This window comes from Neophocaena asiaeorientalis, unplaced genomic scaffold (genome assembly GCF_003031525.2).
Source record: "Neophocaena asiaeorientalis asiaeorientalis breed wild unplaced genomic scaffold, Neophocaena_asiaeorientalis_V1.1 scaffold264, whole genome shotgun sequence".
In the NCBI taxonomy this organism is placed as follows: domain Eukaryota; kingdom Metazoa; phylum Chordata; class Mammalia; order Artiodactyla; family Phocoenidae; genus Neophocaena; species Neophocaena asiaeorientalis.
The window spans coordinates 2,169,719-2,186,094 of NW_020185332.1; the positions used below are offsets into that span (position 1 = coordinate 2,169,719).

A 16,376-nucleotide genomic window follows, 5' to 3' on the forward strand; every position below is an offset into this window, starting at 1 on the left:
AGCTGGCCTTTGGAGAGCGCCCACTCTCTGTGTGAGCTCCTGGGTGCCGAGGGTCAGGGGCCCTTGAGCCGGAACCAGCGTGGGCTGCGCTCCCGCTGCCCAGCAGCCCCCACCAATCACTCCACGGCCCTATCTCCCCGACCCTCGCCCTGCTCCCAGGGTCACCCAGAGCTGACCTGAACTCTTGGCACGATTCAGGGATGAAAGGGAGGGTGCTGGCCGAAGCAGCTGACAATGCAGCTGCACAAACAGGCCTCTCGGAAGGTGACGCGCGCCGCCCCCCCCCCCCCGGTGGGGCCGGACCCACCTGGCCCACCACCAGATGATTCTCAGAGCCGCGAAAGGAGGTGGCCCACAGAACCGTGCTGGCAGAGGACAGAGAAGCAAGGTCCCCTCCACCTCACATCCACATACGCTCACTAAGGGACACACAAAGACCCAGGCAGCCCCTGGGCCAGGCGAACACTCAGCGGCACATAAAGAGGTGCACACACGCATATCAGGCACACAGGCAGACCTTCACATATCGCGCACTCTACACCTTCCCCAAATACACACACACAAATACAGCGCCACTGAGAGAGGAAGCGGATCTCCAGGACAGGGTTGGGGTTCCAGGGCCTGAAAGACCAAAATGTGGCTCTCCCCTTCCTCAGAGAGCCCTAAGCATCAGAGGTCAATGAAACCTGCCCCTACCCTGGGCACACCCCCCCCGCAGGGTCAGAGCTCCACGGTGGCTCCCTTGCCCCCAACCACCGCCAAATGGGACAGAGGGTTAGTGAGTAAAGCATCATGGTCTCCTCCAGGGCCCAGAGCTCCGGGGACCACAGAGGACTGGGTTCCTGGCCCTTAAACCTATGAAAGAGACAGAATGGCTTCGGGCAAGCCCAGACGAGGCCCACTCTCCAACCCCCAGCCTCTGTGACTCAGCCCCGCTCTGCGAGGCCCCACATGACATGCAGAGGTTGGGGCGAGGCACGGCCCAGCTGCAGATTGGCGTGAGCTGGCGAGAGGTGCTGTAAATGCCAGCCTCCAATCTGATCTCCCTCCTGACATCTGTGAAACTCTACCACATGTTAACACCCACCCGGACTCCCTGCCAGAGGTGTGGGGTGCATCCACACACACAGAGTGTCCCAGGGCAAGAACCTCTCAGGCAAGAGACTTCCTCCAGCTTCAGCCAAGAAAGAACAGTGCAAAGGGAAGAAAGCTGGGGGGCTGCAGGTCCAAGCACTGAGCCTAGGATGAAAGGTAGGAGAGGTGGCCCACCCAGGAAGGCCTGGGATGAGGGGAGGGTGTGGCCGCCTGACTACGTCAGGGTGTCAGAGGCCTGGTGGGGTGAAGGCCTCATCCCCAGCTTTCTTGCCTCAGTCCTGGGCCTCCTGGGTACGGGAGATGGCCAAGGGCCCCACCTCCCAAAGACTACTTTCCAACTACAGCCTGGGAAGGAGGCCCCAGGGCCTAGAAGGGGAGAGGGGAGCAGAGCTCTCAGCAGAGCTCTAAATGCGCCTCCTATCAACCAGGGGCTGGGGTGACTTCAAGTTAAAAGCAAGCCAAAGGTCCAACCTGTGGCAGCCCCTGGGTCTGAGCCTCAGCCACATTCAACAGAGAGCCTGCAGACTTGCATCCAGGGGCCCAGCCTGTCTTAGACAGCCTTCCAGGGGTGACCTTGCCCAGCAGACCCTGGCCTGGAGTGAGGTCAGTCAGCAGCAGGCCTTGCCCTACCTTGTTCCCTGGAGACCGCAGCAGGATAAAGCGGTGTTTCCGCTTGAGGAGGGCACGAAGGTCCTGGCACTTCTCATAGCTGCCGAGCTCCACTGTCTCCACACACTTCTGCTCATCCTGGGGAGGGAGACACAGGGGACATGGTGAGAGCTAGATGCCCTAGACCCTCAAACACCCAGGCCCTGCCCCAGACCCTGATCCCACTCAGTGAGGGCACTGCTTGGTCAGAGGGGGCCCTCGGGCTGCCAATCAACCACCAAGATGCAGCATTCAGACCCTGGCAAGGAGACGGTGTTCAGTCCACGCTGGTTGGAGGGATGCCCTCAAGGCTCACCATCCATATGAGAAATGGGGCTCACAGCCCGAAGGCGGGTAGCAGGGCTGACTCAAATGTGCCTAAGGTCAAAGGAGGAAATGGGGAAGCTAGAAAGGCTTACGAAAGTGTGCCTGGGAGTCCACGCAGGCCCAGGAGCCAGGCAGAGACCTGCGAAAGAGGTGGTCTGGAAGAAGGAGCAAGTTGTCACAAACGAGGGGAAAAAAAGGCTTTCCAGGCAGAGCCACAGAGAGAAGTGTGAATAAGGCTGTTTGAGGTTACACAACCCGCCTTCACCACAGTGATCCGGAGTTGACTTCCCCACTTGGCATCTTCCACTGTTGACCCTTGGCTTGGGGTGAAAGGCCACTCTCCATGGCCTGCACAATGGAGAAGGCAAGGGTTCCTTCTAGAGTACCCCCTGAGTCTGCCACCGTGAGGCCTCATCACTAGTAAGGCTGGTGGCCAGGACAGTGGCCAGCCTCTTCTCGGCCACCCCTGGACACTGGCTGGGCTGCCTTTCTGCCTGCCAGCCCTGGCCCTTGAGTGTTTTCTCCTCATGGGCTCTACCCACCAGGTGCCTCTCCAGCCAGCTGTCTGGGACACCCTCCTCCCTCAGTGTTGGTCAGTTGGTTCCACTTCCAGGGGACACCCAGCTGGAACAGCTTCCTGGGTGTGGCACACTCGCCCCTTGGAGACTCGAGGGAAGCAGATGCAGGCCCTGGAGACGGGCACACAAGTTAAGCCAACTCCTGCTGTTGGACATCATGCAGAGCATCCAACCAGGGACTGCCTCAGTGCTCCACAGTTTGGGGTGGAATATCTGGGAGGCAGTGACTCGATTATTTGCAGAGGAAATGCCCCAATTTCCCTCCATGATAAGTCGCATATACTAAGAAACCCTGACACTTAGTGAGCACTTTTGCATCCCCGATTCTCCTGAGTCCCTCAAGCACCCTGAAATCCTAGAGCCCCAGTATTTGTCTCATTTTATAGAGGAAGAGAATGAGACCTGGAGGCGAAGAAATTTACCCTTGGGCACAGACCCAAATGTAAGGAGCAGGGCCAAACGCAAACACCCATCCTCTGACTCCCAAGCCAGAGCCCTTTGTAGCATACCAGACTCCTTCAAGGCAGAGCCAGAAGCTGGACAGTGCCCTAGCTGCAGGCTGCTCTGCACCAGTGGTCCCCCAGGTGTGGTACCTGGGCCAGCAGCCACAGCATCACCTGAGGACTTGTTAGAAATGCAAATTCTCTTGAATAAAAAAAATATATATATATATATCCCACAAGGACTCAGAGGCAAAAAATATACAAATCAATTTTCACTGCAAAGTAAAGGAGCTGTTACAGTGGAGGATTCCTGGGCTGAATGTCAGTATTATGACATAGTATGAGTGTGTTTCATGTTTGGTAATTGCAATCATTGTTGCTTTTGTTGTGGTCATCCATTTACAATGCTTGGTGTCCGTTTATTTATCTCTTGTAAAAATAAAATACAGTGTGTGTGTGAGAAAAAAAAAAAAAGTTAATGCAAAGTGTATCTGGGGACCAGCGCTGGTTTGCACATTATTTCCTACAGGTCTTCGTCAAGATGTAGTTTAAGTTTTTGTAATCTTTTTTTACCCCTATGTTACGTTTGTTCTAGTTAAATTTATTGAAATATAATTTTCTGTCTGTTAAATCTAACAGTAAAAAATTGGATAATTGGAAAAAAAAAAGAAATGCAAATTCTCAAGGCCCATCCCTACTGAATCATAATCTTGGGGGAATGGGCCTGGCAATCTGAGTTTTAACAAGCCCCTATACAAAAGTTTGCGAACCTCTGCTCTATACCAGAAATTCTCAACCTTGGCGGCACCTGGTAGCTTAAAAAAACCCCAGTGCCCAGGCAACATCCCAGACCAATTACATCAGGATCCCTGGGGCACAGAGCTCAGACATCAGTATTTTTCAAAGCAGATGATTGTACAGCTAAGGTGAGTAACCACGGACCTACTCTCTCTTCAGCCTTTCAGGGAAAGGGGAACAGGTGGCCAGGGTGGCCTGATCTTTCCCATCTAGATTCAAACAGGTATCTTTTCCCATTTTTGCCTCCACGCACCTCTTTCCAATCCTTAGTCTCCAGTCCCTTCCAGCTTCCTGCACTCAACACAAGGGCTGGTAAAATCCACCTGCTCCAGGAAGCTGCCCTGCTCACCTGCAAGAGCCTAAGCCTCAGTGCTCTCTCCCTCCTCTAAGGGTCCCCATCAGAGGGCACTTCTGCAGGCATCTTACTAGGTGCTAGGGACACCCTGTCATGGGGAAGAATGGTCCTAACTCCCTGCTGAGCCATCTCTCTCTACCCTCTGCTGCATGTGTCTGCTCTCCTTTCTGTTCCCCCTACAGCACCCTACAAGGGTCAGCCCTCAAGAGGAAAAGTTTGCTGAACTGAATGCCTGACTCAGAGTGAGACTCCAGAAAGGACGTCCCCCCGACCCCCATCCCAGAGAGAGAGGTTCACCTACCCCATGGGCACAGGCCTCCCCCGACTAGGCAGCTACCAGCCCAAACATACCCTCCTCTGTCTGGAAACAAAAGTCACTCCATCTCCACCACCCAGCTCCCCACGGCTGCCTGACCTGGGTCTCCTCTCAACTTGAAACGCTGAATCATCCGGCCCTTCTGCATCTCAGAAAAGTCGGATAAACCAGCAGGCACTGGGCGGGGGCAGCATTTTTGGAATGTCAGCCTCACTGACAGCAAAGAAACAGCCAAGAGTCATTCGCACTCGCCTAGTTCCTTACATCAGAAAGAGGAATTGAACTAGTAAGCATTTCTCAACTCCTTCTCCTGTGCCAAGCTCCCCCACCCCCGAGTGCTAAGTTCTTAAAACTGCCCTGAGGTTTTGAATAGTGATTTTTTTTTTTAAAGCATGATTTAGACTTTTATGTGTTTAGGGGATATGAAATCCTTCCTGCTTCCCAGACGTGGGCCAGATGTAGAGAGGTGACCCAGGACAAGTCTGGTAGCGCCTGATGGGCTGACAGCTGGGGCGCCTGTCACTGAACTCTTATGGTAGCTGGGACTGGAGGAAGCTGCGACAGCCCCCTTTATTTATAAAAATAGCCCCCTGCTGCCGCCACAGCACATCCCAATTTGGGGACAGCAGCAGTAGAGAACATCTGGGGGGCTGTCTGCACCATTCACCCCCTTGGCCTCCTCCGGCTGCTTCTCTGACACCCCAACTCCATGAGCCTGGGGACTTGGTCAGGAAAGGTGAGATGCTTCTCAAAGGCAGCTCCTTTGAACAACCTAGATCATTCTTGGTCTGCGACAGTTATGAATTTGCCAAGACAGCCTGAGGCATGCTGACAGAGGCCGATGGGGAACAGGCAGGATCCCCCTTCCTCTGCCCCCAGGCCAGTTCTTCCCCGTGTACTCGGTCTGTCAGTCATACAGTAATAGCCCAGTTGCAGTGGACAGGCCCTCTGAGAGCCTCAACCCCAGAACATAAACAGCATCTCTAAGTAAAGGCCACCTTTCCGCCTCAGGTCTTCACCCAGAACTTTATTGACACTTATTTAACACACAACTTCCCCATCCTGGGTTGTCCAAGTTCCAAACCTGCTGAAATGAAAAGGGGCACAAGTCTGAAGTGGGAAGATATGAGGACTGTGAGAGGCACAAGGACGGCAAAAGCGGCAACTGGCAGCCTGATGTCAGAGGAGAATGCAAAGCTGAAAAGTACAGTCTGGCAGTACGGAACAGCCTGATCCTCAGTGACTCTGAGCCACCAAGGAAAGACTCCGTTTAGGCCCGTACCTTCTGTTGAAAGGCAGACAATATCCAACGTGTTTTAGAGGACTTCCACCAAGAATAAGTTTTAGAGTTTACTTGCTGACATAGCTGGGTGGAGAGATCCCTGACTTTGGTTCTAGACCTGACCTTCATTCACTGAGATGCTGAACAGGATTTGAGCACCCTGGGCCTCAGGGTGCTCCTCTGTAGAACGTGACATGATGACCACTCTTTTTTTAAAAATATTTATTTATTTATTTGGCTGTGCCAGATCTCAGTTGAGGCATGCAGGATCTTCGTTGCCGTGTGCAGGATCTTTAGTTGCGGCATGTGGGCTCTTAGTTGGGGCATGTGAGATCTGGTTCCCTGACCAGGGATTGAACCCGGGCCCCCTGCATTGGGAGCACGGAGTCTTAACCACTGGACCACCAGGGAAGTCCCCATGATGACCACTCCTAAGGGACTATTGTGAGCATCCTCCAAGAGGTATGTAAGACCTCCAAACAAGCATGAGCAATAAGCATTATTTCTACTATCATTACTGAGTGGAGCAAGCTTCAGTTTTCTGGAAACTTCACAGATGTGGAACCTAGCCCCGGGACAGGGAGCTGCAGTGTAGGTGGACAGCTGAGGAGACACACACATCCCTGTACACATATGCTTCAAAGAACCCCTCATCCAGGAGTCCTACGCTCGCACCTAGAGGTATCGTCCTTGTACCACACCGACCCAGAGAAAACCAGGCAATCGCCCAAGGTTGCACAGCGGGTCAAAAACGAAGCAGGCCTTCCAGTCCGGGTTCTGGAATCCTCTTGTGGCCTGGGCTGCCCTCACTTTGCTCCCTGACCCGGCACCCCCAAACTCAGGACCAGGCAGGTCCTTACCTCGTTCTCGTAGACCAGCAGCTGGGCCTGGCAGAGGAGCAGGTAGCGGTCTTTCCAGAGGCCCAGGAAGCCCCCGCTGCTCTTCTTGATCCAGCCAGCCTTGTCCGCTGTCTGCGCTCCCCGAGGCTTCTGGCCCCCCTCCTTCACGCCCTGTAACACAGCATCCGGACGCGTCATGAGGGTTGCTGCCGTGAGGCCACACACGGATGTGTCCCTCTGCTGGATACCTACTGATATCACCCCATTTGAGCTTCCCCACAACCCCTGAGGCAGATATTCTCAATCCAATATCAGAAATAACAGTTAATAAAAGCAGCCACAACAATAACAGCTGCAGTCACCTTATACTGAACCACTGTATTATGTTTTACCCAAACTGTCTCATTTTAACCCACGCGACTACCCTCCCAGGTGGTAGCATCATTATCCACATGTCACAGCAGACTGAAGCTCCGAGAGGGGAGGTAACTCGCCAGAGTCACACCGCTGGAAGGACAAAACCAGAATTCAAACTGGGTCTCTCTGACCCCATGTTCTCCCCTCCACCATTCTGCCTCCCGTGTATTCATTCAACCTCGTCAACACACGCTGTACTGAGCACCTACAATGTCACGGATGCTGGAGTAGGCAGGGAAGAATAAAAAGAACACATCTTTGCCCTCATGGGGCTGGCAATGTGGGGAAGGAGTTGCTGAACAAATAAACACCAGACATAAATACATTAACAACCATGAAATGCTATGAAGGAATCAGTGAAGGGGAACTGAAGAGGAGGGAGTGCGAGAGGACAGCGGGGGACCTGGCTCAGGTCCGCGTGGCTCAGGAAGGCCTCCCAGAGGAAAGGACGTTCACGCAGGATCCGAAGGATGGGAGGAGGCAGGCAGGCAGAGTGGTAATTTTCCTCCCTACCCCTGCCCTTCTAGAGAGCCCACTCTGCGGCCCCTGCATCCTACCCCAAAGCAGGAGGTTCCGCTGCCCTCATCCCTGCCCCAGGCCAGGACTTTAGGGTAGCCACCTTGTCTGGCGAGGGCTCCAAGGACACTGCCTTCGACCACAGGCAGGTACAGGAGGTAAACTCAAACCCTTCTCTAGGACATGGCAGCCACCCTGGAGTCTCCAGGCCAGTCACTGACATCTTGTGCCTCTTGATTACCTGCTTGAGTAGCTGGGCGCCAAGTATCTGCCTACCTGATGGGGTCGAATTCACATTTGGTCCCCAGAACCCAGTACCGTTCCTTTACACATAATGGGTGCTCAAGAAATATCTGTGAAATGAAAATAAAAATACACCCAATTTGCTAACCACTTTGCTTCAATGACTGGTACCCACAGTGGTGAGTGTGAAGGGGCGAGTGGAGGAGAGGGGGCCTAAGAGCATGTCAGAATCCACAGGATGCTAGAAGGAAATCAGCAATGACTAATTCTGACTGCTTTATAATTTACATAAAGCTTAAAAATGGGGCTCCAGTTAAAAGGAGCATACCTCTCCCCAGGGATACCCTGTGGCCACAGCTACCTTTGGAAGGACAAGTCCAGACAGAAGTGTGGTAGGCTGTCCGGGGCTGGACAGGGCATGGCCTCCCTGTGCTCCATCATGGCAGGGAATCCCCAGTCTGGTTCTTACTGTGGCCCCCTCCCCCTCTGAACTGCGTACTCCAGTGGTCAGGAGTCTGAGCTCTGAAGCCCAAGTCACGCAGACCAGAGGCAGGTCACTTGGTCTCTCTAAGCCTCAGTTTCTTCATCTGTGAAATGATGATATTAACAGAAGTTGCAAGGATTATAACTCCGTGAGGGCAGGGGTTTTTGTTTTGATTACTGCTGTATCCCCAATGCCTAGACAGTGTCTGGCACAAAATAGGTGCTCAATAAATGTTTGTTGCTGAATAAAAAGATACAACATACAAAGCAATGCCTAAGATACCCTAAACTTAGTAAATGGCAGCTGTCATTATTGTTACTGTTGTCACTGCCATCCCCTCTGGCTCTCTGGAACCCTTTCCCTGGGCCTGGCTCAGAATTCAGGACAAGGCCTTTCTGGGCTTAGCTGCTGGGCCTCAATGCTCCCAGGAGCTCCAGGAATACGAGATGCCCCCTCAGGGTCTCTCCCTAACTTGTAGATGGCAAGAGAAATGGAGAAGTGGAATGGTCCCAAATGGTCTTCCTGGATGGAGAAATGAGGAAGTGAGAGGCTTGCTGACAGGCCAGTTATGAGCTACCCTGATCAGGGAAAGAGGGGACTTCAGGGCCCTTTGACAAGAAGGGGGAGGCTCTAGCATCCTACCATGCATCCAATGCCCGCCTCCCCCCCGCATCACCAGAGACCCTGTGTTCAGCCCCATGGGCTGTGTGACCCGCTGGGGCCTCATCCACACAGAGACCCCTCTATGCTGGCCTCCACCAGGGCTGGAGGGGTAGAAGTGGGAAATGGGAAACCCCACCTCAACATCTGACATGTCACACACCTCCATTAGCAACTACAGCAGCTGGCCACCCCCTAGGCCTGCAGACTCTAGGCTTCTCTTAAACAAGACCGTGGAGCATGCTGCCCAGATCTACTTTTGAGCTCCAAGCTCGCCTCCTGTTTGCAGAGGCCCACCCACGACCCCATGGGATCTCACATCCCCCTCCACTTGTGACCTCCCCTACTTGCCTCACCCACAGCCTGAGACATGAAAACTTCCTGCCAGCTGGAAGCTCCCGGGGGCCAGGCTGGAACCTGGTACCCTGACCACCATCCTCTCCGCATGGAGCAGAGAAGTGCGCGGTGAATACCATGACTGGATTAGCTAGGGAAGCCAGTCCAGAGCCTTTAGGGATGGGAGTACCAGGATGGCACTGAGGAGAGAAGGCACTTGAGGATGGGGGGAGTGACAGCTGAGGGGCTGGAGGTGGCATGAACCGAAGCCCAGGAGAAGGTCTCCTTGCCAGGAATCAGCCACAGCAAGAGCCACCAGAAGACAGGCCTGGCTGGAGGTCAGAGTCCTGTCATCCTTCACCAGCCCCTCTCCCTGCCCCTCAGACACTCTCCCACCAGGGGGCCGGAGATGCCCCAGTAAGTTTTAATAAGCGGGCCCTCCCCTTGGCAGGGCTCACAGGGGAGGTTTTGTCCTGCTCAGCCCAGTTTCTCGGCCTCCTCTCCTCTTATTGACCAGCTGACCACTGTTCTTCCTGTTTCGCTCTCTCTTCTCCCACCCATCCTCACTCAGGCCCTCCCCCCGCCCACCGCGAGCAGCTCCTGAGGCACCCCTGGGCACCAGCCTGGCTCTGCTTTGCCTGAGATGGGAGGGCCTCTGGGTCATTCATTAAAAATAAAAAAAAAGGAAAAAGACACCAGGTCAGTCAGCCCAACACTGTGCACAGAAAGGAGCATGTGGAAAGCCCAACACAGGCCGTGACAGGGAGATAGAGACCAGCAGAAGAGAACTTGTTGGCACCTTACATCACAGGGAGCTTAGGATAATGACCTTTGCCCTTTGACTAAACCCCATGATGCCCTGACCAAACTCTGCTAAGAACCTACCATGTCAGAGCCCTGTGATGGGGCAATCAGAGAGAGGAAGCACAGGCTCTGACCTGGAGAACTTCCAGTCTGATGGGGGCAACACAGACCCTGCACGAGGGAGATCCCCAGTCTGGGGGTTGGGTAGGCATCCCCTGCTTGAAAGGATCCCAGCCCACTGGGAGGGCTCTAGCACTGACCCAGACGGATATCCCGGTCTTGGCTCTCTGGTAGGGGAAGGACTTGGGGTTAGTTTGGGAAGCCCTTGCAGAAGGAAGGGTTTTGGTAGGACTGTGAGGAGGGAAAGAGACACACATCTTGGCCCACAGAAGAAGGAAAGGCACAGAAGGTACCAAAGACCCTATACTCTCAACCCCTTCACTACAGGATGAGAAAGTGCAGGCCAGAAAGGGTCGAAGATTAGCTTAAGGTCACAAAACCAGTGTTGCGACAGGACACTGCCCTGCCTCTCTCTAGATGCATTACGGCAAAGGAGCAGCCTGGTGCCACTGGAGGCCAAGCCAGGGAAAGGCATGACTGAGAGGAAGAGGGGCAGAACCCCAGGGCGGAGATAGAAAAGCCTGAGTCCAGTTGCAACAATACCTCACACTGATAACTGAAGCTTTCAAAGCTTTTGCACATAAACCATCGCATTTCTGGACTGCCCACCTCCCTCATTTTATAGATGGGGAAACTGAGGCCCTGAGAATACAAATGGTTAGATGCCCCATGCCCAGACCTGCACTTCTGCACCAAATCTCAGGCTGATGGGGACTACCAACCCATTGCATGGAGGAGGTCACTGAGGCTGAGGGGGCCTGGCATCAGGGTTCCTGGGGCATGGAGAGGAAGTTCAAAGCCAGGGGAGGACTAAAAGCAGCCATTTGGGAGTGAGGTGATGAGGCCAGCCTGGGGTCATGGGGCAGAGCAGACGACTAAGATCTAAGAGGTGTTTTAGAGAAAGGAGGATGGGCACTGAGGCCTGGAGAAACAAGAGGAAGTTAAGGGGAAAAGAAATGAGAGGAAAAGAGGGATGTCAAAGGAGGGGCGGGGTAGGGAACAGGGAGCTCCCGGCTGTGTGGGGAGGTGGTGGGCAAGACCGTAGATAGCCCAGATTTGCGGGGAGCTTTCGGCATCTGGGAGTCAGTAAGTGGCAATGTTAGAGACTCAAGACCAGAGGGAGTACAGGGCTGGGCGGACCTCCAGACAAGCCATTGGCCCAGGAGGCCCCAGGAGAACTTCCCTTAATTGGGGGCCAGAGCAGATCAGGAGATGGAGTAATCCTGTCCCAAATCCCCTGGGAGAAGGAGAGGGGCCACAGCCAGACAGCCCAGCCCTCACAGCAGGGGTGGGGAAGCCCCACCCCTGTCAGCAAGAAACCACAGCCAATCATAGTGGCCTGACTTTGCCCCCTATTTCCACCCACTCTGAGAGAAGGGGCTACAATCAGGACCCGGGGAGGAGACCAGACCCTATATTTTATAGAAGAGGAAATGCAGGCTTAGAGGGGAAGTGACTTATCTACCATCCCACAGAAATGCAGGGCCTAGCCTGGAGAGAACTCTGACGGATACCCCAGCTGCCCCTGGGCAGTGCTCCCAGGAAGCAGGGAGACGAGCACTGATGGGGACACAGGCAGCCTGGTCCCCAGCTAGCCAAGGTTGCCCCAAGAGTGAAGGTTTCATCTTTCCTCCCCACTTATCCAGGCAAAGACACATCTCCTCCCCTCGGTCTGGGAGGGGCAGAAGCTGAGACCCCTTGGGGGACCAGAAGCAAAATCCTCTAGCCACAGCAGGCCCCTCCCTAGTTTATGCATTCCACAGTCACACATTAAGTGCTGGCAGTGTGCCTGGATGAGGGGGCTACTGAGAGAACTGAGTCTGCAAGTAAAGGGCAGGGGTCACAGAGTGTCTGACCCCACCCCAGACCAAGAGGGTCCTAAGGGGGAAGAGGGAGGCTCAAGGGGCATTGCTGGTCCAGCTGCCCAGCTCCTCCAGGGAGTCAGCCCTCCAGGGATGTGGGAAAGGCAGGGGAAGGGATCAGCCCCTACAAGGGCCTGACACCCAAGCAGGGGAGAAGGTAGACTCACAGGGGAAAGGGGACTCACAGGGACTTAAACAGGGGAGAAAACGCAACTTTTCCAGTCCTGCGGCCACCAGACCTCAAAATTCCTTGAGACAGGGACTCCAGAACCCACAGACCCACCACAAAACACACACACACACACACACACACACACACACAGTGTGCCCTAAGGATCCGACGTGGACGGCACAGAGAGTCAGTGGTAATCAGGGTTCGAGCCCAGCAACCTAGGACACTTTCAGCAAGTCATCAAACTGACCAGAGCCTCAGTCTCCCCATCAATCCAATGGGAACAATAACAACCACCATGCCCATAGTTGGTGAGAGAAGACAGAAATAATGAAGGAGGATGGGTCTGCTATCCCTACCCCCGCCCCTGCTCATCTCATTTGCCTAGGCTTTGCCTGGAGACCCGCGGGAGAGGGGCTGGCTGGAACAAGGGCCTGAGCCAGGGACCCCAACCGCCGCGAGGGTCTCGAAGACCCCAGCCCAGGTCCCCCGACTGGCCCGGCCCTCACCTCCTCTTCCATGACGAGTCCGCTGAGGTCCGGCCGCTCGACCGCTCGGCCGCTCACTCCCGGCGCCGCGCGGTCTCCGTTACCTCCATCCACCGCCGGCCGGGCGGCGGCTCAGTGCGTTCTGTCCCACAGAGAGAGCGCCCGAGGAGGTGGCGGCATCTGCATTTCAGGTCTCCTGACCGAGTGGGCTGGGGTTGCCTGACCGGGCCAAGCCGGCCTGGGCGGCCCAGAAATGGTGGCATCCAGAGAGTCCTTCTTTCCTACCTGACGCTAGGGTAGTGGTGACTACCTGGTCCTCTTCTCCCTGGAACCTCCTGGCAGGGCGGCGCCTGGAGCTCGGATCCCGTCCGGAGAGTCGTTTAACGGGAAGACCTGGGGCTGAGAGTCTGGACTCCAGGGTCCCTTTGGGGGAGGAGGTCTGCCTCTGACTCTCGGGGGTCCCCAAATGCAGTGTTCTCCTGCCCTCGTTGGGCATTGCTCAGAGCCGTCCTCCTCTGGTTCCTATATCTGAGGGCCCCGCCCCCACCCCATCCAGCAGTGAATCTTGCAGCCTTGACAACCTTGCCGAGGAGTGAAATGTAGGGACCAGATAATGGTGTTAGTTATACCTTGTACTCTCACTTTACACTTAGAGAATCAGAGGCCTAGGGAGAGAAAGTGACTGGCTACATCCCAACCTCCAGCACGGTCCTGTTCCCTCCACACACACACCTCTTCCCTCTTAGCTCTCTGGGTCAACCCTGCCCAATGCCTCTGCAGGAAGAATTAAGTGCGTGTGGAATCAATGGTGACCTCCTTTGGCTCTGGTTGCCATAGCAGCGGCTGTACCAGTTGACCCAGCTCCCCTTTCACTGCCTTCTGCTGGCCCTCAGGCTTCCAAGTCACTTCCAGTCAGCATGGAAAAGGGCAGCCTGGAGCTCCAGGGCCAAGGGGAAAGAAGATGGAGTCAGACCTTTTCTTCATACCTGGGCCTGGGTTCCTTTATCTAAAAGGCTGAAGAAAATCCAGCCTGGGAAACTGAGAAAATCAGTATACATGACAACCATCTCTTGTGGCCACCACACGGTTTTATTCCCTCAACTTGCAGAGCTGTGCAGCCATTGTACCCTGTGCCTGAGGACTCAGAAGATCCTGTATCTGGAAACTCATGTTCCGCCTGCTGGAGACCAGAGCCCCTGGGGAATTCATGCTGTTGCACAGAAGCAACTCATGGTGGGTTGGGGGTGAGGTCAGTTTTGATATCCAGGCAGCTCTGTCCCTTGAGAGTGAGCCACTGATAACCACTTTGGTCTCAGTTTCCCCACTCAGCCCATACTGGCCCTCTGGTTGTTGCCTCCACACCACACGCATTTTTTTCATCACAAATATTTTATTTGCCTTGATTATTCATCAGGCCCTACACTAATGGCTGGAAGATAATGGCAGGACCCAGGGTCCCTGTCCTTTTTCAGGAGAGAAAGGCATGTAAACAGAGAAAACTACGTGTTAAATGTGAGGATAAAGGCATCGAGGAAGGAAGGGCACTAAAACCGGGACAGAAGGAACAGGCATTCCAGGCAGAGGAGACAGTGTGAACAACATGGAGGCATGGAGGCATGAAAGAGTATTGTGTGCGTGTATGTGTGTGTGTGTGTGTGTGTGTGTGTATAGGGAGGCCAGGCTGGAGAAGCAGACAGAGCTCAGTGTAGAGAGGACCTTGAAGCTGTGTTGAGGAGACTACATTTCAACCTCAGGCCAATGGGAAGTCACTGAAAGTCTGGGGCTGTGGAAGGGATGGAGTCTATTTTGCATATGTGCCATTTAATCAACAAAGTTTATTGAGTGCCTCTGAAGTGGGGTGTTTTCCAATACTTCATCCTGGCATTTATCTGTTCACTCAAAAGAATTTGGGGCACCTCTGTCATCTGCTCACTGTACTAAACTCACAAAAGTAGGTACCCCATCCATGAAATAAATAGAATTTTTATCCTCATTTTACAGATCAAGAATCCAAGGCTTGGACCTGTTTAAGGTCTCTTGACTGGTAAGTGGTGGCCCAAGGATTCAAACCTCTCCTGACTCCAGTGCTCTCTCTAAATGATGTGTTTTGGCAGCACTGTGTGACCAGGCCACAGAAAGGCCCAGGCCCTGGCTTGTAGAGCTGATGAACCAGTAGGAGGGTAGACACGTCCTGAGAACGGTACACGGTGTGTGCTGAGAGCTGGTTCCCAGAGGGGCTGGAGTAACTAAGTTGTATTCTAGCAGGGTTCGATGGATGGGGGAGAGGGGGTGCAGCGGGAATTTAGGACGTGGGAACATCTCACAAAAGTAAGAACTTGTAGAAGACCCTGACTTGTTAGGGGACTGTAGGCAGATTTCTGTGGTCATATGCATGTGATGTTGGTGGGGAGTTCGGAAAGATGGCACCAAGGAGGGAGCAGGAGCTAGGGCACTAAGGGCTTTGAGTGCTGACCTGAGAGATTTGAAATTCCTCCTGCAAATAGCTGGGGGCCACTGAAGCAGTGAAGCAGGGCCTGACATCATTTTCATTCTGAAACCTCATTTTCATAACTGCTGTGTGAAGAATGGTGACAGGGCAAGAGAGACATGGAGACCCATTGGGTCAGAGATTGTTACAGAAATCCAGGTTGGAGGTGACGGAGCTTGAACAAAGCCAGTGGTTATAAGGATGGCAGGAGCAGATTCAAGAGATAGTAGAGATAGAGGGGTCGGGACTTGGAGAGAATGGTTTCATTATTCATTGATAAATATCCACTCAATAAATATCTGTTGAGAGGCTACCATGTCTCAGGCACTGTTCTAAACACAGGGCACGAAGCCATAAACATGACAGGGGTGATCTCTGCCCTCTTGAAGCCGGAAGAGAGAGATGATAGGCAAATAAACAAATGACCACAATAACAACAGAATGTGATAAGTTCTCTAAGGAAAGTAAACAGGTAATAAAATAATAATTGGGGAGCCAATTTTAGATATGGTGTGAGTGGTGGGGTGGAGCTTTCCCACAGAGTGGAAATTTCAGCTGAAACCTGAAAGATGAAAAAGAGACAGTCACCAAAAAGAGGCAGACAGTCACAGTGAAAGGTGGAAGATATTTCATGCAGAAGAAAGAGCAAATGCAAAGCCTCCGGCATAGGGTCTTCAAGGAACACCAAGGCCAGTGTGACAGAAGTATAGTGAGTAAAGAAGAAAGTGGTAGATTTGAGATCACAGAGGAAAAAGGGGAGGGAGTTGGCCCCAGGCTATGGTAAGAACTGTGGATTTTAATCTAAAAGGAATAGCCTGGGGAGGCATTGAGAGCTTTTAACTAGAGCAGTAGCAAAATCTGATTTATGTGTTTGAAAAGATCCCACCTGCTGCTGTTCGGAGAAGAGATTGTAGGAGGACCAGAGTGGAATCTAGGAATCCAGTGAGATTATGAGACTATGCTGTAATCCAGGGGAGAGCTGACAGGTTGCTAGTTCTAGGTTGTGGGGTGGAGGTTGAGGGAATTGAATAGATTCAAATAGATTCAAAATACATTTTGATAACCTATAATGGAAAAGAATCTGAAAAAGGATATGATATATATA

General features: G+C 53.4%; 1 protein-coding gene across 2 annotated transcripts in view; it reads right to left on the bottom strand.

Annotated features, from left to right (window-relative positions):
- Positions 1 to 12,932, bottom strand: part of PLEKHO2 (pleckstrin homology domain containing O2) — a 22,697-nt gene extending 9,765 nt beyond the window's left edge. Inside the window, exons 1-3 of one of the 2 annotated variants that reach the window (XM_024735280.1) lie at positions 12,805 to 12,932; positions 6,703 to 6,852; positions 1,726 to 1,842 (exon numbers count right to left, since the gene is read on the bottom strand). In XM_024735280.1, the coding sequence (XP_024591048.1) occupies positions 1,726 to 1,842; positions 6,703 to 6,852; positions 12,805 to 12,816 (279 nt within the window). In that variant the 5' untranslated portion in view covers positions 12,817 to 12,932. Of the gene's footprint in view, positions 1 to 1,725; positions 1,843 to 6,702; positions 6,880 to 12,804 lie in introns of those variants that run through there. The other variant, XM_024735279.1, reaches the window with a different exon arrangement.
- Between the last annotated feature and the right edge of the window lie 3,444 nt (positions 12,933 to 16,376).